This window comes from Macaca fascicularis, chromosome X (assembly GCF_037993035.2).
Source record: "Macaca fascicularis isolate 582-1 chromosome X, T2T-MFA8v1.1".
NCBI classification, from domain to species: domain Eukaryota; kingdom Metazoa; phylum Chordata; class Mammalia; order Primates; family Cercopithecidae; genus Macaca; species Macaca fascicularis.
Window position 1 is genome coordinate 108,078,464 of NC_088395.1, and position 24,670 is coordinate 108,103,133.

At 43.0% G+C, this 24,670-nt stretch overlaps 1 protein-coding gene across 2 annotated transcripts; it reads left to right on the plus strand.

Annotated features, from left to right (window-relative positions):
- Positions 1-22: 22 nt before the first annotated feature.
- Positions 23-6,143, plus strand: HNRNPH2 (heterogeneous nuclear ribonucleoprotein H2). Of its 2 annotated transcripts, none has more exons than XM_005594146.4 (2): positions 23-120; positions 3,913-6,143. In XM_005594146.4, the coding sequence occupies exon 2, from the start codon at positions 3,966-3,968 to the stop codon at positions 5,313-5,315; it is 1,350 nt and encodes a 449-aa protein (XP_005594203.1). In that variant the 5' UTR covers positions 23-120; positions 3,913-3,965; the 3' UTR covers positions 5,316-6,143. The 2 variants fall into 2 exon arrangements, with proteins under 2 accessions (XP_005594203.1, XP_005594204.1); XM_005594147.4 differs by having other exon boundaries at positions 23-108.
- The last annotated feature ends 18,527 nt before the right edge of the window (positions 6,144-24,670 follow it).

The window sequence follows — 24,670 nt, forward strand, 5'->3', positions numbered from 1 at the left end:
TGACGTAGGCGCTCACGTGATTACTCGCTTACGTGAGCAGAAGTAGTTCTGGTCGTCGTCTACCGTCTCGCTATAGCCGTTTGAGGGAAGAAGGAGGAAAATTACCCGGTATCGTTAGAGGTTGGTGTGTGGGTGGGAACTGGGGACCCAGGGGTGGTGATGATGAAGACCAAAGCGGGGTTCGGGGGCCGCCTCCGCCTCTTTCGTTCTCTGCTTTCCCCTCCCCCCTCGCGCTCTCTTCCCTCCTCCCCCCCATCTCAGTGCCGGGAAGCCGCCTGTGCTGCGCCTGGTGGGGAAATGGTGGACGCTCATGACTGTGTATGTGTTTTTGTATATCTGTCTGTCTGGGCCGGTCTCGGGGGACCCCTAAGGGTGACCGTAAGGCGAAAAAGGTTTGAAAACCACAGCCCTGAGTTAAGAAAAACAGATACTGAAAATAGTGGTCTGAGTGCTGGTCTATCTATTCAGGCACTCAGTCTCCACTGCCTGATTGTCTGTAGGGGGAGGCCCCAAGTGAATTTTATCTGTAGAGTCACATCTAGGCAAATGCGTGCTTGACAAAGGCGCCCAATAAATTACTTTACTGAATTGAGTATTCGAATAATGTTTATTTTTCTGCTGATAACAACAATCTACATACTCAATTTCGAACATTTGAAAAATAACAATGTAGTATAAAATTTAAAAATACACGTAATTCACCACCCAGAGACGACTACTCAACCTTATGTCGTTACAGTTTTTTTAAAAATGTGTGTAACACGCATATAAATACACAAATTCTTAACTCACAAAGAGTCCTGGTTCCCACTTGAGCCAGCAGTCCTGATGGCCTTCCCAGGAGACGCAGTAATGAAGTAGAACCTCTCTGCCCCTACAGAAGGGCTCTTAAGGGATAGAGTGGTGCAGGGAATTAAATGGGACGGGTTATCCCAGGGATAAGGCAAGCCAAAAAAAAAAAAAAAAAAAAAAATTGTACAAAATGTAATAAAAAACAGCCTGTAAATCTGTCACTGAGACCTTAGGATGGTTAATAGGAAAACTGTTATCACTGCAGATGCAGTGTGCTAGGCACTTAATATGCAATCAGTAAATGTTAAATCGTTTCCTCAGTGTAGTTTTATGGCCGTTATTACACTTTGTACTTTGTTTCCAAGAGGCCCAATGCTCACAGACCATATCAGATAACCATCCACATTCAAAATTGGACAATTTTATAAAATTTCCTATACCAAATCCCAGAAATGCAAACATTTTAATTTGTTTTATGTTGCTTTTTTGCTGAAGTAAAAGTAATTTCTGTAGAAATTTAAGACTGCATAAAAAAATTGGAAAAATAACATGGAAAATCCATAAACCTACCACTCAGAGTAACCACTAATATGTTCTTTCTAACTTAAAAAAAATCCCAGTACAGCAAATTTAAAGAATTAAAACTGTATAGAAGTATATAGGGTAAAAAGCGAAAAGCCCACTTCACTCCCCCTACCCTTCAGTTCTCTCAAAAACAAGTTTGCTTCCAGATCTTCTTTTATTTATTTACATACGTATATACATGCATGCTAATCTTTTACTATAAGTAGGATCATACTATGTATGTTCTTTCATTTAGTGTATTTTGGAGATCTTTCTGGGTCAAGGCAGATAGATTTTTTTTTAAATGGCTGCATTGCATTCCATTTTAAGGATAAGGTATAATTCATTCAGCCATTCCTCTAATGATGGCTATTTAGGTTTCCAGTGTTCTGCCTTTACTAACAGTGCTGCAAGGAACATTCCTAAGTATTTCTGTTGACTAGATTCCTGGAAGGATTCTAGCAGTGTCAAAGGGTATGGGAATATGTATTTTGTACATAGTTGAGATTGTAAAGCAGCTGTGCTCTTGGGTCACTTATAATTATAGCATAAGTAATTTCTCATGTTATTAAATATTTTTGTAACTTTTAAAATTAAATGCATAATATTCCAGTTTTCTTAATAAAGTACTTTTCAAAGAATATATAGCTCCATAAATCTTTGTCTGAATTTCAGATCATCTCCTTAGGGCACATAACTGAAATGTATTTGCTGTCAAAAGGCGTGATGCATATTATCAAATTGCTTTCAGGATATAGTGGGATTTATCAAAAAGGAAATAGTTTATATCAATTATCACTCCTCTAGTAGTGTATTATTAGTTTGTGAACTCTGCATAGCACTGATTTACTGTCACCGTTTAATTTCCATAATCTTGATGGGTGAAAAATAATGATTAGTTCTGGTTTTAACTTGCTGGAAGATTGATTAAATTTGAACATTTCCCAGATTGCTCTCCTGTATCCTCCTATACCTGTATTCTCTCATACTTAATCTGTTATCAAGTCCCGCAGATTCCACTTTTTTTGGTATGTGTAGATATAGCTTTTCTCCATTTTACTCCTGTTGCCTTAGGCGATTCCTTTAACGTATATTTAAGAGACAAGTTCTAACTAATCTCCCTAGTTCCACGTCTGAGTACCACACTGTTGCCGGGGTGATCTGTCTGAAAGAGTTTTGGTGAAGTCACCCCACAAACTCCCCGGTTTAAAAGTCTTAAAAGGTGCTTAGTGTATATAGTGTGTATATACTTCTATACAGTTTTAATTCTTTAAATTTGCTGCACTGGGATTTTTTTTAAGTTAGAATGAACATATTAGTGGTTACTCTGAGTGGTAGGTTTATGGATCTTCCATGTTATTTTTCCAGTTTTTTTATGCAGTCTTAACTAAGCACTGCATAAAAGTCTTTGGGATCTGATCTATGCCTTGCCAGCCTTTTCTCTTGCTTTTCCCTCTCCTATTTGTGCTTTATCATAATTTTAAAAAATCGTTTATGGATCCCTGGGCAGGTTAGTCTGTTTCATTTAACCATTTGACCTCCAACCAATAGAACTGATCAACTAGTCCCTCCTTGATACTATGCTTATACCCCACCCAGAGGGTCATGGCAAGTATAATGTATATTTGCATTTACATCTTTAATAATGATATTTGGTGCTCCTGTAGGATCATAAGCCCTTTCTGGGCTTATTGATTCTTGTATGCCAGAGCTGAGTATTGGACATGGCAACTAAAAAATATTTCTAAAATGAATGTGTGAATTCCCAATAATGTCTTTTTTTCATTTATCTCTGAAGCCCAAATATTTCCCTGATTTTATTGATTTGCATACATTTGTATATAAGGAGATTATATAAAGAACGTATATAACCTGTGTTTTGTTTGTATTTTAATGTTTTGTTTAATCTTTTGATCTAGTGAAGTTTTTTATGTGTGTATATTCAGATATAGCCATCTTTTATTTGTTGACCTATCCCACTGATTTGTTGATGTTATTTTATTTATTTATTTATTTTTTGAGACTTAGTTTCGCTCTGGTGGCCCATGCTGGAGTGCAGTGGCGTGATCTTGGCTCACCTCCACCTCCTGGGTACATAAAAGTGGTTTTCCTGCCTCAGCCTCCCGAGTAGCTGGGATTACAGGCGCCTGCCACCACGCCCAGCCAATTTTTTGTATTTTTAGTAGAGACAGGGTTTCACCATGTTGGCCAGGCTGGTCTCTGACCTCTAGGTGGTACACCCGCCTGACCTCAGGTGGTACTACTGACCTCAGGTGGTACACCCGCCTCAGCCTCCCAAAGTGCTGGGATTACAGGCGTGAGCCACCACACCCGGCCGATTGCTATTAATTTTTAATGGTATCCAACATGTAATAGGCATTGAATAAATAACTTAAAAAATGAATGAGTTAAAAATTTGGTGAACTCTTTGTTTATACAGACATCTTACAGAAAAGCTGTCAGCATAGTTGAATTTTCTATTAATAGTTTGCTTTTTTATCTTACTATATCACGGGCATTTTTCCATGACAGTAGTCTTCTAATTTTTTTTTTCAGCTACACTAAAATTGCATTGAGCCAAACTTGCCACCAAGAGCCCAACAGTCACCATGATGCTGAGCACGGAAGGCAGGGAGGGGTTCGTGGTGAAGGTCAGGGGCCTACCCTGGTCCTGCTCAGCCGATGAAGTGATGCGCTTCTTCTCTGATTGCAAGATCCAAAATGGCACATCAGGTATTCGTTTCATCTACACCAGAGAAGGCAGACCAAGTGGTGAAGCATTTGTTGAACTTGAATCTGAAGAGGAAGTGAAATTGGCTTTGAAGAAGGACAGAGAAACCATGGGACACAGATACGTTGAAGTATTCAAGTCTAACAGTGTTGAAATGGATTGGGTGTTGAAGCATACAGGTCCGAATAGCCCTGATACTGCCAACGATGGCTTCGTCCGGCTTAGAGGACTCCCATTTGGCTGTAGCAAGGAAGAGATTGTTCAGTTCTTTTCAGGGTTGGAAATTGTGCCAAATGGGATGACACTGCCAGTGGACTTTCAGGGGCGAAGCACAGGGGAAGCCTTTGTGCAGTTTGCTTCGCAGGAGATAGCTGAGAAGGCCTTAAAGAAACACAAGGAAAGAATAGGGCACAGGTACATTGAGATCTTCAAGAGTAGCCGAGCTGAAGTTCGAACCCACTATGATCCCCCTCGAAAGCTCATGGCTATGCAGCGGCCAGGTCCCTATGATAGGCCGGGGGCTGGCAGAGGGTATAATAGCATTGGCAGAGGAGCTGGGTTTGAAAGGATGAGGCGTGGTGCCTACGGTGGAGGGTATGGAGGCTATGATGACTATGGTGGCTATAATGATGGATATGGCTTTGGGTCTGATAGATTTGGAAGAGACCTCAATTACTGTTTTTCAGGAATGTCTGATCATAGATATGGAGATGGTGGGTCCAGTTTCCAGAGCACCACAGGGCACTGTGTACACATGAGGGGGTTACCTTACAGAGCCACTGAGAATGATATTTATAATTTCTTCTCACCTCTTAATCCCATGAGAGTACATATTGAAATTGGACCCGATGGCAGAGTTACTGGTGAGGCAGATGTTGAATTTGCTACTCATGAAGATGCTGTGGCAGCTATGGCAAAAGACAAAGCTAATATGCAACATAGATATGTGGAGCTCTTCTTAAATTCTACTGCAGGAACAAGTGGGGGTGCTTACGATCACAGCTATGTAGAACTTTTTTTGAATTCTACAGCAGGGGCAAGTGGTGGGGCTTATGGTAGCCAAATGATGGGAGGGATGGGCTTATCCAACCAGTCTAGTTATGGAGGTCCTGCTAGCCAGCAGCTGAGTGGTGGTTATGGAGGTGGTTATGGTGGTCAGAGCAGTATGAGTGGATATGACCAAGTTCTGCAGGAAAATTCCAGTGACTATCAGTCAAACCTTGCTTAGGTAGAGAAGGAGCACCAAACAGCTACTCCATATATAAAAGCTGTACATTTGTGGGAGTTGAATAGAATGGGAGGGATGTCTAGTATATCCAGTATGATTGGTAAATGGGAAATATAATTGATTCTGATCACTCTTGGTCAGCTTCTCTTTCTTTATCTTTCTTTCTCCTTTTTTAAGAAAACAAGAGTTAAGTTTAACAGTTTTGCATTACAGGCTTGTGATTCATGCTTACTGTAAAGTGGAAGTTGAGATTATTTTAAAACTTCAAGCTCAGTAATTTTGAACACTGAAACATTCATCTAGGACATAATAACAAAGTTCAGTATTGACCATAACTGTTAAAACAATTTTTAGCTTTCCTCAAGTTAGTTATGTTGTAGGAGTGTACCTAAGCAGTAAGCGTATTTAGGTTAATGCAGTTTCACTTATGTTAAATGTTGCTCTTATACCACAAATACATTGAAAACTTCGGATGCATGTTGAGAAACATGCTTTTCTGTAAAACTCAAATATAGGAGCTGTGTCTACGATTCAAAGTGAAAACATTTGGCATGTTTGTTAATTCTAGCTTTTTGGTTTAATATCCTGTAAGGCACGTGAGTGTACACTTTTTTTTTTTTTTTTTTTTTTTTTTTTTTTTTTTTTTTTTTTTAAGGATACGGGACAATTTTAAGATGTAATACCAATACTTTAGAAGTTTGGTCGTGTTGTTTGTATGAAATTCTGAGGCTTTGGTTTAAATCTTTCCTTGTATTGTGATTTCCATTTAGATGTATTGTACTAAGTGAAACTTGTTAAATAAATCTTCCTTTTAAAAACTGGAAAAAATCTTGTGCTGATTGATTTTTATTATGTTCTGTCATATGGGCACGCTGATTGACTTTATAATTCCCTCAAAATTAAAATTTTTAATTTTAAAATTATAAACAATATATTTAGCATCTTTATATGTTCATTGTTGCATATATTATTAATTATTTCTAAGATATATCCCTAGAAATGGGATTGCTGAGTCAAAGATATACTCATTTTTAAGGCTTCTGATTTGTGTTACCAGCAAGATTCTGGTACTTTATCTTTTTACCTGGAGTGTGTGCTTTATTTTCCCCCTTATGCCCTCCTTATTGATGCACATTATTCTTTGTGATCTTTGCCAGTCTGTTAGTTGAGAAATGATATCTCATTGCAATTTTAATTTGTATTTTTTTGATTAATATTAAAGTTGAACATTTTCTTCTTTTTTAAAAAAACTTACCATGTCTACAGGACTATTGAGCTACTTTTGGAGCCACTTACCAAGATAGTATTCTCTAAAATCCAAAGAAGTGAAAGCGAATAAATAATCCTTTGTATTTCATCACAAACTAGAAGGCACCTTTGTATGTTAAAAAAGAAGTAGGCTTACAATTATGTGTCAAAAACAAAACATAAAAAAGAAGCAGGCTTATGTTAAGGAAATAAATTGTCTCCTCCATGAATTCATTAGGAGATTCTCTAAACACTCTCAGGTGTATTTTAGGGCATCTAAAGCTTATCTTAAACCAGCGTTCTCAAACTTTTCATGTGCATCAGAATCATCTGCAGGGGTTGTTTAAACATTCATTTCTAGGCCCCATCCCTAGAGTTTACAGTTCAGTAGTTTTGGGATGTTGCTTGAGAATGTGCTGATACTGCTGGTCTCAAGACCACGTTTTGAGACCCATCACAGTTCCCCAAACAACTTTAAGGAGCAGCTTCCTTTATGATCCCTGATCGCCTCCCCTTTGTTCTCATAACAAGTAGTTTAAGTTTTCTATTAAAGTCCAAACCACATGTTTACAATACCTCGCACCTCTCATGAGGATTCTGAGCACCTGTGGCATTGTGTGCTGATGTCTTAGATTTTTGTCTGGATCACAGTGGTCATTAACAATTCCACCCCTCAATGACTTTAAGACCCCGATGTCCCTCTGATCAGTACCAACTGTACCTTGAACTACAGATCTCTTTGTAGTTTCACTGACCCCTTGGGAACTGTATTGCTATACTTGGGCTGTTCAGAGCTTGGGACCCAGAGAAATGAGATGGGAGGCAAATACCAAGTTGGTATTACCTGACTCCATTTCATTCAGGAAATGAAAATCAATTCTGGAAAATCATTCAAGCTGAAGATGCAGTGGGACGTGATTGAGATTCTTTGATGACTTCTAATTTTTATCACAGCTTTCAGGAGAGCAAGAAATCCATTTTGACTCCTATCATGTTGAGCCAGTCCTTGTCCAGGAAGCCTTTCTCAGAGGGTAAACAAGTAGGTGTTTTTGCCTTCCCAGGCTACTTAGTTAATTTTCCAGAAGTTTCTCTAAGTCTGAGCAAAGATTCTCAAGTTAGCCACTAGATGGCACCAAATCCCAGGAGACAATGGAGGGCTCCTTGTGATCTTAAATGTTCACTTACTCTTCTTCGCTGGATAAGAAAATTCAGAAGGGCTCTGGGGAGCAAAGGAGAGAACCTGGAGAAGGTCAGTGGTCAGCACTAGAGGTTCCAAAGGGACAGCAGTATAGCTGGTGTGCACACGCATGCACACACACCACCACACGTGCTCCAACACTCACATCTAACACTACTACCCAGGAAAGTGCCGGGAGGTAGAGTGGGCAGCCCACCCACAACACCCCCCAAACACTGAGTCAGAGGATTTATTTTCAACTGCGTGTGTGAGCTATTTGGCAGGATCAGGCAGAAAATTTGCAGCCACAATTATCACGGCCTAAAAGTATCGGATGGCTTGTGCCAGTGGTTCTCTGGGTGTGGTGCCCAATCAGTAACAGCATGAACCTCCACCTTGTGAGATATGCAGATTATTTTTTGCCCCCCCCGCCCCACCCCCTTTCCCCCAACGACTGAATCAGAAACTGGGGGTGGAGCCCAACAAGCTGTGTTTTGTTTTTTGTGTTTTTCTGAGACAGGGTCTCGCTCTGTTGCCCAGGCTGGAGTGCGGTGGTGCGATCTCGGCTCACTGCAGCCTTGAATTCCAGGCTCAAGCGATATTCCCACCTCAGCCTCTTGAGTAGCTGGGACCACAGGTGAGTACCACCAAGCCCAGTTATTTTTAAAATGATTTTTATAGAGACGGGATCTCACTATGTTGCCTAGGCTAGCCTCGAACTCCTAGGCTCAAGAGATCCTCCTGCCTCGACCTCTCAAAGTGCTGGGATTACAGGTGTGAACCTCTGTCCGGCCAATAAGCTGTGTTTTAACAAGTGCTCAGGGTGGTTCTGCTGCAGGGAACTACTGGCTGATGGATACATGGATTCCGTTATCCACCCATTCATTGATTCCTGCATTCACTCATCCAACCCTAAAGGAAGTAACCAAAACAAAGACAATTCCATGTGTAAGCATGACATATCTTCTCTGCCTTCTCTACCCAGCAAAGTGATATGAAAATGCATTGTGAACGTGTTTATAAATCAAGCTCCTTTTCCATCAGGTAGAATTCCTAGCGCTGTCAGCTAAAATGAAGGTTTCTTCAAGATGGGCCTCCAGGGCTATTGCAAAACAGCTGCTGATGGAAGGAAATTCCACTTGCTGTGCCTTATACCAGGCCGGGAGTGTCACAAGAGCCCTTTACAAGCTGCTCCCACACTGACCAAAATTGTCTTCTCGTGAGTGCAAAGCAGGCAAGTCCAAGGGGCTCAGGTTAGCATGGTGCAGGGCTCCGCTGGGAAGGTGAGGGGTTATCGTCGCGGGGGAGTGTCGACTAACTGGGCTGGTGGTGCAGGGGTAGAAGAATTTACCAAGACAGTTGTAGGTAAAGAAAGGCAGATTTATTAGAGAAAGTAGGAAAATACATTTCGAGAAGGCAACGGGCAGCCTGCAAGAGAGGAGCCGACTGCAAAGAAACAAAGGCTTGCTGGAGATTTTACAGGATGGTTTTTGGGCTGATTGAGAAAGCCAAGGCAGTAGGGAGCTAACTTGCATTCTTCTGTCAGCTGGGGTGTTTGATAAATTGAGGCGTTTGATAGTGAGCAGGAAGTTTGTGAGTTATGTATGTTATCTGTGCAGGAAGCCGCATGTCCTGGGCTATAAAGAAAAGCAGACCTATAGCTTATCTGCTTCCTCTTTTTGTTTACATGTTCTGGACCATGAAGAAAGACAAATTTGTAGCTTATTTGCTTTCTCTCTTTGCCTTCCCCTGCTCCAGCCAGCCTGACTTCTTTTTTCTAATTAGGACTCCACAGTTATGTTGTCCCTGTGCCTGCAGCCTGTGAATGGACGCCCCACCACCTCCGTCACAGCAGTGGTCAGCATAGATAAATGCACAGAACACACATCGCTCTGGCCCTCTGAGAAGAGAATGTTAGGCTTCTGAAAGAAGAGATAAGTACTGAGAGATAACATCTAAGAATCAAAATAATATATTCAGTAATTATTTTCTGAACCACTGACCTATCCTAATGCTCTGACCGATACATTCTTTACAACATCTACCCGTACATTCCAAGGACCCTTTTTCCAGGGCCCTTTTTCTCCCTCCATCCCTCTTCCTGCTCCCCCTCTTTTGCACAGGGCATGTTTCACATATACAAGATGTCTTTACATGTCATCCCACTTTAGAGATGAGGAAATTGAGTCTCAGGGAGGGTAAACATCAACTTTGTCTTGGGGAAAGGGCAGGAAGCTGGAGGAGAGGAGGAAATGAGCTCCGGAGAAGGACAGAGGACATGGCTGGGATCCTTATGGGGTGGTGTAAGGGTACTCGTGCCCCAGGATCTGTGGGGTGAGGGTGGCGGTGACCAGTGCTAGGACCAGCTCCTCCTCTCTCGCTCCCAAGCCCACAAGAAGGCGGGGAGAAAGGGTGAGGTAGGGGGCTTCGGGAGAGCGGAGAGAGTTTGGAAAAAATCCATCCCTCCTCCCCGGCGGCTTTCCGGAGACCCTCACACAGCGCCCCCCCCGCCCCGCCCCAGTACATTTCCTTTCAGGGCTAAAGGCACAGGGAAGAGGCTGCCGGGAAATGGCGGCCGCGGCCGGGCTGGGGCTTCAGCGGGAGGCAGCAGAGGGGAAGTGGCCAGCGTGGCGAATAACGGAAGGTGGCGAAGGAGAGGAAGAGGGGTCAGGTGTCCGCGGAGCTCCGAGAGGGAAGACAATCGCTTTGCCAAACATGGCAGGGCATCTGGAAAGGCCTGGGAACCTCACCCGCCCTCCCTCCCAGGCCCTTCGGGCTCTTTTCGGTCTCACTGGGAGGAGGGGGAGGGCGGCAGGTCGGGACCGGGCGCAGGCCTAGTCGTGCGACAGGAGAAGGGAAGGAAGGGCCGGCCCCAGCTGTGTCCCCCTTGCGTCTGACCTGTGCCGGGCGCCCGGGCTCCGAGTGATCTCGGGCCGGTCCCCGGGGGGAGTCCAGCTTCTCGCGCCAGGGGCGTTCTCAGCCCCAGGGCAGTCCAGGGAGTAGGTGGAAGGCGGCATGCAGCCACCTGGCCGGGGCAGGGGGAGCTGCGGGGAGCCGTTTTTTTCCTACGCAGAGCCCCTTTTTTCCTACGCAGAGCCCCTTGCTTGACACACAGTAGGCGCTCAATACATGTTTATTTTCAGTTGAGTGTTGCTTCAACTTTTATGGCTTGCGATAAATCCTTATCCTTCTGTTCTAGAAACTCACATTGCTTGCTGGATCAAGGACAGACAGCTCACCGACCATGACAGCACCATATTGGAACTTCAAAAAGTTCTGAAAACATGTTGGTTCGTTCGTTGGAGTATTTTTCAACTCCAATTCCTTTTCCTTTTTTTTTTTTTTTTTTTTTTTGCGCACTTTTTCCTCTGCAGAAAAACCTTAAAATGTTCTACGTTTTCCTTGAAACCTCCCCCCACTCCTTAGTTCACATTGATTTGTCTTTAAATGTTTTTGAGCAAATAATCAGAAATGCACAATTAGTGCTTGGTGGTTCTCAAATTATTTCACGCGTGGTAGTTTTGATTTTTGCTTTTCCAGTGAGGCTGTACCTTTCATCCTCAGGCAAATATGATGGCTTTCAAAAGCAGCTATGGGGTGGGAACTGGGAGTGGCTGCAAATGGGCATGGAGCGTCTTTTAGAGATAACGAAAATGTGGTGATCGTTTGCACAACTCTATAAATTACTAAAAACTATTGAATTTGCAATTGAAAAGGAGGAGAACTTTATGAAATATAAATTATAACTCAAGCTCTTAAAATGCCTTTGGAATAATAAGTAAAGAGTAGTGGGGATATGATCTATTTTGTGGGGAGACTAGCAGCAAAGTAAGACATAAAGATAAAGAAACATACACTGGCCTGAGAAAGTAACAAAGTCTCTCTCTTTGAGCAAACTTTGGACAGGCTCCTCTGAGCCTTCTTTTCAACTATGCCTTGTCCTTGGGCCCTGTCCTTGGCCTGCCTAGCCCAGTTTTAGCAAGAATCCTGCTAAGAAATTCCCCCACCCTTGATACCTGATCACCTTGTCCTGCCTTGGGCAAGGATCCTGTTTAGTCAGTTGAGCAAGAATCCCCCTACCCTTGATGTCTCTCTCCCCTTAGGAATTTTCTTTCTACTGGCTCCCTCACTCTGCTGCTTGACTGTAAATCCACACTTGCCCTACTTGTCTTTGGATTGAGCTTAATTCTATACTAAAGTCTCTTTTCCCCTATTACAATAGTACTCAAAATATGCCTTTACTGCTTTTGGCTAGTGTCTGGCTCTGTTTCCGTTTGGCAGAAGACACTCTCAGACAGTGCTTCTAGTAGTATATATTAGCCTGACCTGCTGGGGTACAATTCTTTTTCAAAAGTCTGCCAATTCACCAGGTGCAGTGGCTCACACCTGTAATCCCAGCACTCTGTGAGGCCAAGGCGGGTGGATCACATGAGGTCAGGAGTTCGAGACCAGCCTGGCCAACATGGTGAAACCCCTTTCTCTACTAAAAATACAAAAATTAACTGGGCATGGTGGTGTGCGCCTGTAATCCCAGCTACTTGGGAGGCTGAAGCAGGAGAATCACTTGAATGCAGGAGGCAGAGGTTGCAATGAGCCAAGATTGCGCCACTGCACTCCGGCCTGGGTGACAGAGTGAGCCTCCGACTCAAAACAAAACAAAACAAACAAACAAACAAACAAAAAAACACCAATTTATTTCCAGGCCTTGTGCTGGGTGCTGAGGAAATTTGAGCAAAAACACCTATTAAGTCCCTGTCCTCAAAGAGCTCATAGTACAGTGGGGAGCCAAGTCGCAAGCAAATAGCCATACAAGTGTATTGCAATGAGGACAAGTATGAAAAGGAGGGTACATGGTGCAATGAGAGCCTGTAAAATAGGGGTATTCGACTAGTCAAGGTGGTCAGGAATTGCTTCAAAGAAGCAATTATTGAGCTGAGAGCTAAAGGAAGAATAGTGGCTAATTAGATTGGAGGTGAGAATTGGAGGAGCTGGTTTGAGGCTATGTGTTCAGAGATAGCATGGTGAGTAAAAGAGACTGAATGAAAGTGGCTGGAGTTCAACAGGCAGTAGGGACAGCAGTGTGGTGGGGGTCAGGGCATGTAGGGCCTTACAAGCCACCTTAAGCCATTCAATCTATATCCTGAGAACCATTGGAAGCCCTGTGGGATGAGGAGAAGAATCAGATTTGTCTGAAAATATTGCCCTGGGGGCCAGGCGCAGTGGCTCATGCCTGTAATCCCAGCACTTTGGCTGAGGTGGGTGGATCACCTGAGGTCGGGCGTTGGAGACCAGCCTGGCCAACATGGTGAAACCCTGTCACTACTAAAAATACAATAAGTTAGCCAGGCGTGGTGACTCATGCCTGTAATCCCAGCTACTCGGGAGGGTGAGGCAGGAGAATCACTTGAACCTGGGAGGCAGATGTTGTGGTGAGCTGAGATCATGCCATTGCACTCCAGCCTGGGCAACAAGAGCAAAACTCTGTCTTAAAAAAAAAAAAAAAAAAAAAAAAGCAAGAAAAAGAAAATATTTCCCTGGCTACAGTGTGGTGGATAAAGGATTGGGAAGGAGTCAGAATGTACTGGAGAGTTTCATTAGGAGCCATTTCAGCAATCTAGAGTAGAGGTAATAGTACCTTGCACTACAGTAGCTGTGGTTTACATGGAGTGGATTGATATATTTTAGGGTTTCTTAGTAGGTAAAATCCGCAGGACTTGGCAATGGATTGGAATTGGGAGGATGAGAGTGTGATATTGTGAAGTACACATTTAATCTTTATTTTAGTTTGTTTTGTGCTGCTGTGACAATACCCGAGAGTGGGTAATTTATAAACGGAAATTTATTGCCTCACAGTTCTGGAAGCTAGGAAGTCTAAGGTTAAGGTGTGGGCGGGTTTGGTGTCTGGTGAGGCCATTCTCTTTTTCCAAGATGGTCCTTGCACACACTGTGTCCTCCAGAGGAGAGGAAGGCTAGATCGTGACATGGCAGAAGATAGAAAGAAGGGCCAAGAGATAGAGCAAGAGGAGACCAATCTTGCCCTTTTATAATGGCATTAATCCCACCTGTGAGGGTAGAGCCCTCATGACTTAATCACCTCTTAAAAGTCTCACCTCTTAACACTGCTACTGTAACTGCCCAGTGGGCTCACCTTGCCTGCTGCGTAGACTGAGCCGATTTATCAAGACAGGAGAGTTGCAATGGAGAAAGAGTAATTCACACACAGCCGACTGTGCAGGAGACCAGAGTTTTATTATTACTTAAATCAGTCTCCCAGAGCATTTGGGGGATCAGTTATTATTATTATTATTTTTGAGACAAAGTCTTGCTCTGTTGCCCAGGCTGGACTGCAATGGTGTGATCTCAGCTAACTGCAACCTCTGCCTCCCGGGTTCAAGCGATTCTCCTGTCTCAGCCTTCCGAGTAGCTGGGATTATAGGTGCCCGCCACTATGCCGGTCTAATTTTTGTATTTTTTAGTAGAGATGGGGTTTCACCATGTTGGCCAGGCTGGTCTCGAACTCCTGACCCCAAGTGGACTGCCCACCTAAGCCTCTCAAAGTGCTGGGATTACAGGCGTGAGCCACTGTGCCTGGCTGGGATCAGAGTTTTTAAAGATAATTTGGCAGGTAGCGGCTTGGGAAGTACGGAGTGCTCATTGGTCAGGTTGGAGATGGAATCATAAAGGGTTGAAGTTAGTCTTTCTTGCAGTTTTGTGTTCCTGGGTGGGATGGCAGAACTGGTTGAGCCAGATTACAGATCTGGGTGGTGTCAGCTCATCCATGGAGTGTAGGGTCTGAAAAGTATCTCAAGGGCTGATTTTAGGTTTTACAATAGTGATGTTATCCCCAGGAGCAATTTGGGGAGGTTCAGACTCTTGGAGCCAGAGGCTGCATGACCCCTAAACTGTAATTTCTAATCTTGTAGCTAATTTGTTAGTCCTGCAAAGGCAGACTAGTCCCCAGGCAAGAAGGGGGTCTTTTCTTTGGGAAAGGCCTATGATTCATTTTGTTTCAGAATCAATCCACAAACTGAATTCCTTCCCAAAGTTAGTTTGACCTACGCCCAAGAATGAGCAAGGACAGCTTAAAGGTTAGAAGCAAGGTGGAGTTGGTTAGGTCTGATTTCTTTCACTGTCATAATTTCCTCAGTTATAATTTTGCAAAGATGGTTTCATTATAATGGCAATTAAATTTTTTATTTTTATTTTGTTTATTTATTTATTTATTTTGCGATGGAGTCTCACTCTGTTGCCCAGGCTGGAGTGCAGTGGCGCAATCTCAACTCACTGCAACCTCCACCTCCCAGGTTCAAGCGATTCTCCTGCCTCAGCCTCCCTAGTAGCTGGGATTACAGGTGCCCGCCACCATGCCCAGCTAATTTTTGTATTTTCAGTAGAGACAAGGTTTCACCATGTTGACCAGGCTGGTCTCGAACTCCTGACCTTAGGTGATCCACCCGTATCGGCCCCCCAAAGTTCTGGGATTACAGGTATGAGCCACCATGCCCATCGGGTAATTAAATTTTAACATGAGTTTTGGAGAAGACAAACGTTCAAACCATGTAGTCTTTATCCTCATTTTCCCGAATTACAGCTTTTAAAACCCTTAGAATCTCTGAGGTGATAAGTGTATCTTTTGCCCCGGGTGTGGTGGCTTATGCTTATAATCCCAGCACTTTGGGAGGCTGAGGTGGGTGGATCACTGGGGGTCAGGAGTTTGAGACCAGCCTGACCAACATGGTGAAACCCCATCTCTACTTAAAATACAGAATTAGCTGGGCGTGGTGACGCATGCCTGTAATCCTAGCTACTTGGGAGGCTGAGGCAGGAGAATCGCTTGAACCTGGGAGGTGGAGGTTGCAGTGAGCTGAGATCGCGCCTGTGCGCTCCAGCCTGGGCAACAAGAACGAAACTCCGTCTCAAAAAAATAAAAATAGAAATAGAAATAAAAAAGAGTATCTTCTGCATGCTAAAAAGATAACTGGTGGCTGAGGCTCCTAGGTAGATTTAGGATAGGGGGCTGGTCAAGGCAGGATTAGAGAGTTGAGACTTTTTTACCACATCCCCAACCTCTGGGGAAGGGAGAGGAGCTGAAGGTTAAATTGACTAGCAGTGGCCAATGATGTAATCAATCATGCCTACGTAGTAAAGCCTCTATTTTATTTATTTTTAATTTTTATATTTTGAGACAGAGTCTCACTCTTGTTGCCCAGGCTGGAGTGCAACGGTGTGATCTCGCCTCACTGCAACCTCCATCTCCTGGGTTCAAGCGATTCTCCTGCCTCAGCCTCCCAAGTAGCTGGGGTTACAGGCATGCACCACCATGCCCAGCTAATTTTGTATTTTTAGTAGAGATGGGGTTTTGCCATGTTGGCTAGGCTGGTCTCGAACTCCTGACCTTATGTGATCCGCCCACCTCGGCCTCCCAAAGTGCTGGGATTACAGGCGTGAGCCACCGTGCCTGGCCGTAAAGCCTCTATAAAAACGTGAAAGAACTGGGTTTGGAGAGCTTCTGGATAGTGAACACATGGAGGTTCCTAGAGGGTGCTGTTCCTGGAGAGGGCATGGAAGCTTGGTGCCCCTTATCCTGTACCTTGCCCTATGTGACTGTTCCATCTGGCTGTCCATCTATATGCTTTGTAATATCCTTTATAATAAACCTGTAAACATGTTTTTCAGAGTTCTGTGACCCTCTCTAGCAAATTAATCAAACCCAAGGAGAGGGTCATGGGAACCCTGATTTATAGTGGGTCAGTCAGAAGCACAGCTTACAACCTGGCATCTGAAGTGGAGAGCAGTCTTGTGAGCCTGAGCTCTCAAACTATGGGATCTGACACTATCTCCAGGTAGGTAGTGACAACTGAATTCAGTTAGAGGACATCCAGCTGGCGTCTGCTGCAAAATTGATTGCTTGGTATACGGGAAAATTCTCCCATACATCTGGGGCTACAGAAGCATTCTGTGTTAAATAGAGAGTATAGGAAAATCCGCACTTTGTTTACTCCCCCCTATATCTTACAGTGAGAGTGAGCGATCAAGGGTGACTTCTCAGTTTCTGGCTTGTACAACTGGATGTTTGGAGTAACAGCATTAAGAAGCAGGACGTTTAAGATCACATTGAATACTAAGTTCAGGTATGAGGATTGTGAGTTTAGTCTTAGACATGTTGTGTTTGACGTATCTTTGAGAACACCCAAGAGAAGTTATATAGATGGATGGATGGATCTAGAGCTTAGAAGGGGCCTATATACTGGATATATAAATTGTGTGCTGTATGGATATAGGTGATAATTCAAGCCATGTGTGGGGATAAGGTTGTCTAGGCCAGAGAGTATCAGAATGAGAATGTAGGAGATCAAAGAGGGAGCCTTGAGAAACTCCAGTATTTCATGTTGAGTACGGGAGGGTCATGCTGCAAAGGAGACTGGGAAACAGCAGCAGGGAGGTTTAAAAGAAAGTTAGAAAGGACTTGTGTCATTGAAGCCAAAAAAGAAACTGTTTCAAGAAGTAGGGAATGGACTGTTAACAATGTCCATTGCTGCTCAGAGGTCAAATAAGATGTGGACTGGTAAAATTTAAGAATATGGAGGCATTGGTGTCCTGGACAGATCTATTTTCATGGAATGACAGGGCAGAAATCTAGAATGGAATAGATTGGAGTGTGGTTAGCAGAGAGAGGAAGGCACCTTTTTTTTTTTTTTTTTTTTTTTGAGACGGAGTTTCACTCTTGTTGCCCAAGCTGGAGTGCAATGGTGCGATCTCGGCTCACTGCAACCTCCGTCTCCCGGGTTCAAGCAATTCTCCTGCCTCAGCCTCCCAGGTAGCTGGGATTACAGGCGCGCGCCACCATGCCTGGCTAATTTTTTGTATTTTTAGTAGAAAAGGGGTTTTGCCATGTTAGCCAGGCTGGTCTCGAACTCCTGACCTCAGGTGATCCGCCCACCTCAGCCTCCCAAAGTGCTGGGATTATAGGTGTGAGTTACTGCGCCCGGCTGGTAGGCAAGTTAATGGAAACAAAGAGTATAGGCAACTATTTGAAGCAGTTTGGCTGTGAAGGGCATGGAAAAGTCAGGGTGGAAGCAGAAGTGAGACTAGGGGTCAAGAGAGGCCTTTTAAATTTATTATTGTTATTATTTTTTGAAACGGGGTCTCATGCTGTTGCCCAGGCTGGAGTGCAGTGACACAGTCACAGCTCACTGCAGCCTTGACTTCCTGGGCTCAGGCGATTCTTCCACCTCCGTCTCCTGAGTAGCTGGGACTACAGGCGCGCACACCACCACGCTGGGCTAATTTTTGTATTTTTTGTAGAGACAGAGTCTCGCCATGTTACCCAGGCTGGTCTCGAATTCCAGGGCTCAAGCAATCTGTCTACCTTAGCCTCCCAAAGTGCTGGGATTACAGTCTTGAGCTACTACACCCAGCCGAAGACTTTTTTTAATAGGGAGAAATTTTGTGGATGTGTGAAGTTTACAATTAAGGGTCTGTAGGGAGTGAGTGGTTAAAAATACAGCAGAGAGATAGGATAAATCATAGTGTACATTTGTTAAGAAAGAGGAGCATCTGGAATCGAAAGCTTAGGTGGAGGAATTAGTGTTCACTAGAAGGCAAGAGTATCTGCCTTAATTGAGGAACTAACTGCTGGTAGGATGTGTGCAGGTATAGTTGATTTATTTTGGTGTTAGGAAGATGAGAGAGAACTTCCTTCTGAAGAGTCCCCCAACCCCATTATTTTTTCTGTAAATGAGGGTATGGTCATCTGCATGTAGAGATAATAAGGAGGAGGAGTTGGAAGGCTAAAGAGAATGGAGAAGGTTCAATGAGTTGTAAGGGTGAGGGCAGATTGTAGGTTGACCAGAGAAATATAGAAGGACTGCTGAGAAATGTTAATGGCTCACTTCTGGTTGTTGATGGTAAATTTACTATGAGCCAAGCTTTATTTTTTCTAAGTGCTTCTCTAAGTGTTCTAGTGTTTTATTTAATCCCCTAAGCAGCTCTATGAGGTAGGTATTATTATTATCACCCCCTTGTCACAGATGGTGAAATGGAGGTACAGCAAAGTTGTGTCATTTGTTTAAGGACAAAGAGCTAGGTTTGGAGCCAGGTAGTCTGACTCTAAAGCCTATGATCTTAACCATCACTCTAAAATATATCCTAAAAATAAGTCCTGATCATACTTTTTCATTGATAAACATAGATCTGTATAATCACATTTAAGGACTACATTGCATTCCATTGTATGGGTGTAGCACATGTTAAAAGGTGATCTAAGCATTTTTTTTTTCTTCAGTAGGCACAAGCTCAGTTGCCAGAATAGGAATAAACTGTGCTTTGTGTTTCTTTGCCCACTCGGCTATGTAGTAAGAATGTTTAGGAAGGCTGGCAGTGAACATGGAGTTGTTTGCCTTTCTGGGCCTGAGTAGAGGCTCTGTTCAAATCAAGCCTTTCAGTATATTAGACTCTGACTCTTTCATAGAGACCATCTCCATGGATTTGTAAGTTGGTTTTATGCTTGATGGTCTGTCCAGTGACTTTTCCAGAAACTCTCTAGCTGCATTCTCGAGTCAATGCCAAATCTCAGAAAGGAGAGAGCTTATTTGAACCCTAGGTTACAAGAGTTTTGATTTCTTTTCCTTCTAGTTTGCTGTATTTTCCGATTTTCTATAGAGAGTACATATAATTTTCATTTTGTGGGGAAAAGTAAAGTTAACATCCCTAAAATAAAAAAGCCAGGCTAGGAAGGGAATAGAGGTCTAAGACTCAGTATTTTAAAAATCTTCTATAGCTAAACATGTTTACTCTGTGTCTTAGTTTATTTTGTGTTATTATAACAGAATACCTGAGACTGTGTAATTTATAAAGAAAAGAGGTTTATTTAGAGGTTTATTTAGTTTTGCAGACTGGGAAGTTCAAGGGCATGGCCTCAGCTTCTGGTGAGAGCTTTCTCTCTCTCTCTCTTTTTTTTTCAAGACAAAGTCTTGCTCTGTCGCCCAGGCTGGAGTGCAGTGGTGCAATCTCGGCTCACTGCAACCTCCACTTCCCAGGTTCAAACAGTTCTCCTGCCTCAGCCTCCTGAGTAACTGGGACTACAGGTGCACGCCACCGTGTCTGGCTAATTTTTTTGTAGTTTTAGTAGAGATGGGGTTACACCATGTTGGCCAGGCTGGTCTCGAACTCCTGATCACAGGTGATCTGCTTGCCTCGACCTCCTAAAGTGCTGGGATTACAGGCATGAGCCACTACACCTGGCTGAGAGCTTTCTTGACATGGCAGAGAAGGTCAAAGGGGAAATGAACACATGTGAAGAGGCAAAACCCAAGAGGCATCCTGGCTTTATAAAATCCTGCTCTTGTGGGGAACTAATTCATTCCTAAGGGAATGAATCCAGTTTTGAAAGAGGGAGAACTCACTCACTACCGTGAGAATGGCACCAAGCCAATCATGAGGTATCTGCTCCCATGACCCAAACATCTTCCATTAGGCCTCACCTCCCAACATTCCACATTAGGGATCAAATTTCAACATGAGTTTTGGTGAGGACAAACTATATCCAAAGTAGAGCATTCTATAACTCAACAACTCCATTCCTAGGAATTTCATTTCAAGAGAAATGAAAGCTTATGTGTATATAAAGATGTATACACCAATGTTCTTACCAATTTTATTTATAATTGCCCCAAACTAGAAACAGACAAATGTGCGTAAACAAGTGAGTAGATAAACTGTGGTATATCAATGCAAGGGAATACTACTTAGCAATAAAATGGAATACTACTTAGCAATAAAATGGAATAAATCATTCATATATATACCAACATGGACAAATCTCAAAATAATTATGCTGGGTGAAATATGTCAGATTAAAAAGGAGAGTATATACTGTATTACTACATTTATATATTATAGGAAATGCAAATTAATGTGCATTTTCAGTACTCAGATCAGTGGTTACCTCTGGAGGTGAGGATTAACTAGGAAGGGGCATGAAGGAATCTTATGAGGCGATGGAGATGTTCTATATCTTGGTCTAGTTACACCAGTGTATACATATATCAATTTCATTAAGCTGCGCATTTGAGATTTGTGCATGTTATTCTGTGACTGTTGTAGCTCAATAAAAAGGTTAAGACAAAGGTTAGCTCCTTTTGTCAGTCTCCTTTCCCTTTCCCTTGACCCTTTCCTATATTTCTTTTTCTCTCCATTCCTCTCTGTTCTTTACTTTTTGTGTCCTTTTGAGAGAGAGTTCATGGCACTTCAGGCACTCATGCTGACTCTACACTTAACCCTGCCAATTAAATGTTCATATCCCTTCAAATGTACAGTTTATTCAGGAAAGTAGGATTGAAGAAGTCTGTGGTTAAAGAATAGCTCTTAGGAGTGAACATTTCTTCCTTTTCCCTTGCACTTGAATTAGATATGTATACTTGGGCCTTCACTTCTGTTTTGGTATTCCTTTTCCTTTTTTTTTTTTTGAGACAGAGCCTCTGTCACCCAGGCTGGAGTGTAGTGGTGTGATTACAGCTCACTGTAGCTTCAACCTTTCAGGCTCAGGCAGTCCTCCTGTCTCAGCCTCCCGAGTAGCATGTGCCACCATGCCCGGCTAATTTTTTAAGTTATTTGTAGAGATGGGGTCTCCCTATGTTGCCCAGACTGGTCTCGAACTCCTGTACTCAAGCAATCCTCCTGCCTTGGCTTCCCAAATTGCCGGGATTACAGGCATGATCCACTGTGCCCAGCTCTGTTGTGGTATTTCTGTAAGAACTGGTGTCATAGGAATCAGACAGACTTGCTTTTGAGTCCCTGCTGCACCACTTGTTAGCTATTTGATCCTGAGACAATGACTTATCTTCTATGATCCTCAGTTTTCTCATCCAGAGCATGGGTATAATAATGCCTACCTCTTCGGTTGTCTTTCTTTTTTTTTTTTTTTGAGATGGAATTTCGTTCTTGTTGTCCAGGCTGGAGTGCAATGACGTGATCTTGGCTCACTGCAACCTCAGTCTCCTGGGTTCAAGCGATTCTCCAACCTCAGCCTCCCGAGTAGCTGGGACTACAGGCATGCACCACCATGCTCGGCTGATTTTTGTATTTTTAGTAGAGATGAGGTTTCACCATGTTGGCCAGGCTGGTCTCAAACTCCTGACCTCAGGTGATCTGCCCACCTCGGCCTCCCAAAGTGCTGGGATTATAGGCATGAGCCACTGCGCCCAGCCAATTGTCTTAAGAATTAAATGAGTTAATATTGCTAAAGCACTTTGCCTGCCACCGAGAGGCCACTTAATTTTGGATGGCTTTCTTATTTCCAAAGATTGTGAACTTGTGACTTTTGATTCTTGGATGACATCTAGCCCTGCTCCATTAGATATTAAATAACTCTTTTTATTGTTACTACTGTAACAACTAGGGGGAGGACTTATACTTGCAATATGACTCTTAAATCTGTCCTTGGGCTCACATAACATGTTTCTGACCATATAAGAATGGAGAAGATTTTTTTTATTGGCTTCCACAACATTCCTGGGTGGTTGGTTTGACACAGCTACTTGTTGCTATCCTGTTACTGAGGTGAAGACAGGAGGGGCATCTTGACTTCACCAAGGTCTTACATCTTGTATGGTGATAGGTCTGGCACTGACAAATGTTCTATATCTTTCCTTGAGCAGACGTAATAAGATATTACGGACATCTGAGTAAATAAAAATAGGGCTATGGTTTTTCTTCCTACCCCAGACTCTGCCAGATGACTCATTCCTACTACATAGGAGTAACAGTGAATGTCAATCATAACACAGATGCCTATTTATTTCTCTCCTTACTGACTCATTTTTGAGAGCTTTTTAGCTAGCTGCACTATTTAGTTGATCTCAAAGTTTTATCTTCTGTAGGGAAGTTTTGGTGGAAAGAAAACTGATACTTGCTGAATGATTGCTCTGTGTCAAACATAGGGCTAGTTGTTTTTAAGGAGGTCTAATCAACTCTGAGGTAATAAACACTATTGGATTTTGGAGAATGAGAAAACTTGATTGTAGAAAAGAGAACCAGTTTCTATACCACCACTCAGCTAATATGTGACAGAAGCAATATGCCTTATCCCCATCCATTGATTTTATTTCTTTTTGCTTCAGATTTAAAGAGCATGTGACAAATAGTCTAGCCTTTCTCTGTCTTAGCCCCATTGCAGTCACTGTTAACCAACTATCTGCTTGAAACCAAAATGACTCAGCCTAACCACAGAAGCAAATCAAACACTGATGGCCCATAATCTCCAGACAAGGCTTTAACCAAACCTCTGTCTATCCGTCTATCCATTTGTTCATTCATTCAACAGATATTTGTTGAGCATTGACTCTTTGCTAGACATTGTGTGAGGGGTTGCTGTTGATCCTAGAGTAGAACTATTTATCTTCCACAAATGAGGCATGGCCCTGCTAGGGACCTGTGTTACTAGCAAGCAGCTTTAAGGTTAGTGTAGGAAGAGGGGATAGAGTCTCAGAAGGAAGAAAATAAATATTTAGAGAGTATGGATTGTATCCAATTCATGGGATCTTGGAAGTTTATTAACTGCCAGGAGGATTCCTAGTTCTCAGCTCTAGGCAGCAGCATCTTGGAAGGCTTCTCTGAAGGATCTAAGCCTCAGATGTTCCCCTTTCAGCTTCTGCCCTCCATTCCCTGCACTCCTGGGTCTTAGATGGTCATGCTTGTCTCTGTATCCAAAACCTACTTTTTGGCACATGTTTATTTCCTCCCAGCTGTAAGAACGGCTTGTTCACTTGGGAAGGTCAGACTTCAGACTGGAACTCTTTGCCATTTCAGAGGGGCTGTGAGGATACATAGTATACCTGGGGGAATGAAGGAGTTGGGTCTCACTCCCCAGGATAAGGCAAACAAAAACAAGTGCAGACACATATCACTATGACTTAGGTATGGATTAAAGATTAACTGCGCCTTGCACAGAGGTGGCTCTAAATACATATTTTCTGCATCCCATCTTGAGCATCATTTTTTGGCTCTATTGTATTCTGCACTTCCTTCCCAGTTCAGCGTTTCCTAATTCACTGACAGGCAGTTGAAAAATTGCCCCACATTTGGTATTACAAAAGTTTATGCATCATGTTTCTTTCTTTTCTTTTCTTTTTTTTTTTTTTTGAGACGGAGTTTTGCTCTGTTGCCCAGTCTGGAGTGCAGGGGCACGATCTCAGCTCACTGCAAGCTCCGCCTCCTGGGTTCATGCCATTCTCCTGCCTCAACCTCCTGAGTAGCTGGGACTACAGGCGCCCACCACCACGCCCGGCTAATTTTTTGTATTTTTAGTAGAGACGGGGTTTCACGATGTTAGCCAGGATGGTCTTGATCTCCTGACCTTGTGATCCGCCCGCCTCGGCCTCCCAAAGTGCTGGGATTACAGGCGTGAGCCACCGTGCCCAGCCTGCACCACATTTCTTAAAGGCATATATAGTGATGATTTTCTTTTCTAGTTTTGCTAATGGTGTATGTTTTGCTGATCATGTAGTAACAATGTTTTCTTTAGAAATTTATGAAAGTACAAAAAGATATATATGAAAACAAATGAGCCAGAGGAAATTACTGTTGACATTCTGGCATATTTTCCTCCAGTTTTTCAACAAATCTTGAACATATAATCTTGAATTACTCTTTTAAAAATTGACATTATAACATGTGCATTTTCCTGTTTTCATTTAAAAATTCCCATAGTCATCTGTTTCAGGGTTTGCATATTCTCCCTCTTATGGCTGTAGGCAGGTTCACTGAATGACACCTTAGCCTTGAAGCCCTCTATGGCCACTCTTGACCTTATATGTCCTGCCTCTGGAATGGACTGAAGTGAAGATGAGTCCCGTGTTCTCTATCTCTTAATAGTGGTTTCATGTGAGGGAGTTCTGCTCGCTGGATAGAGTGAATCACATTCTCCAAGACA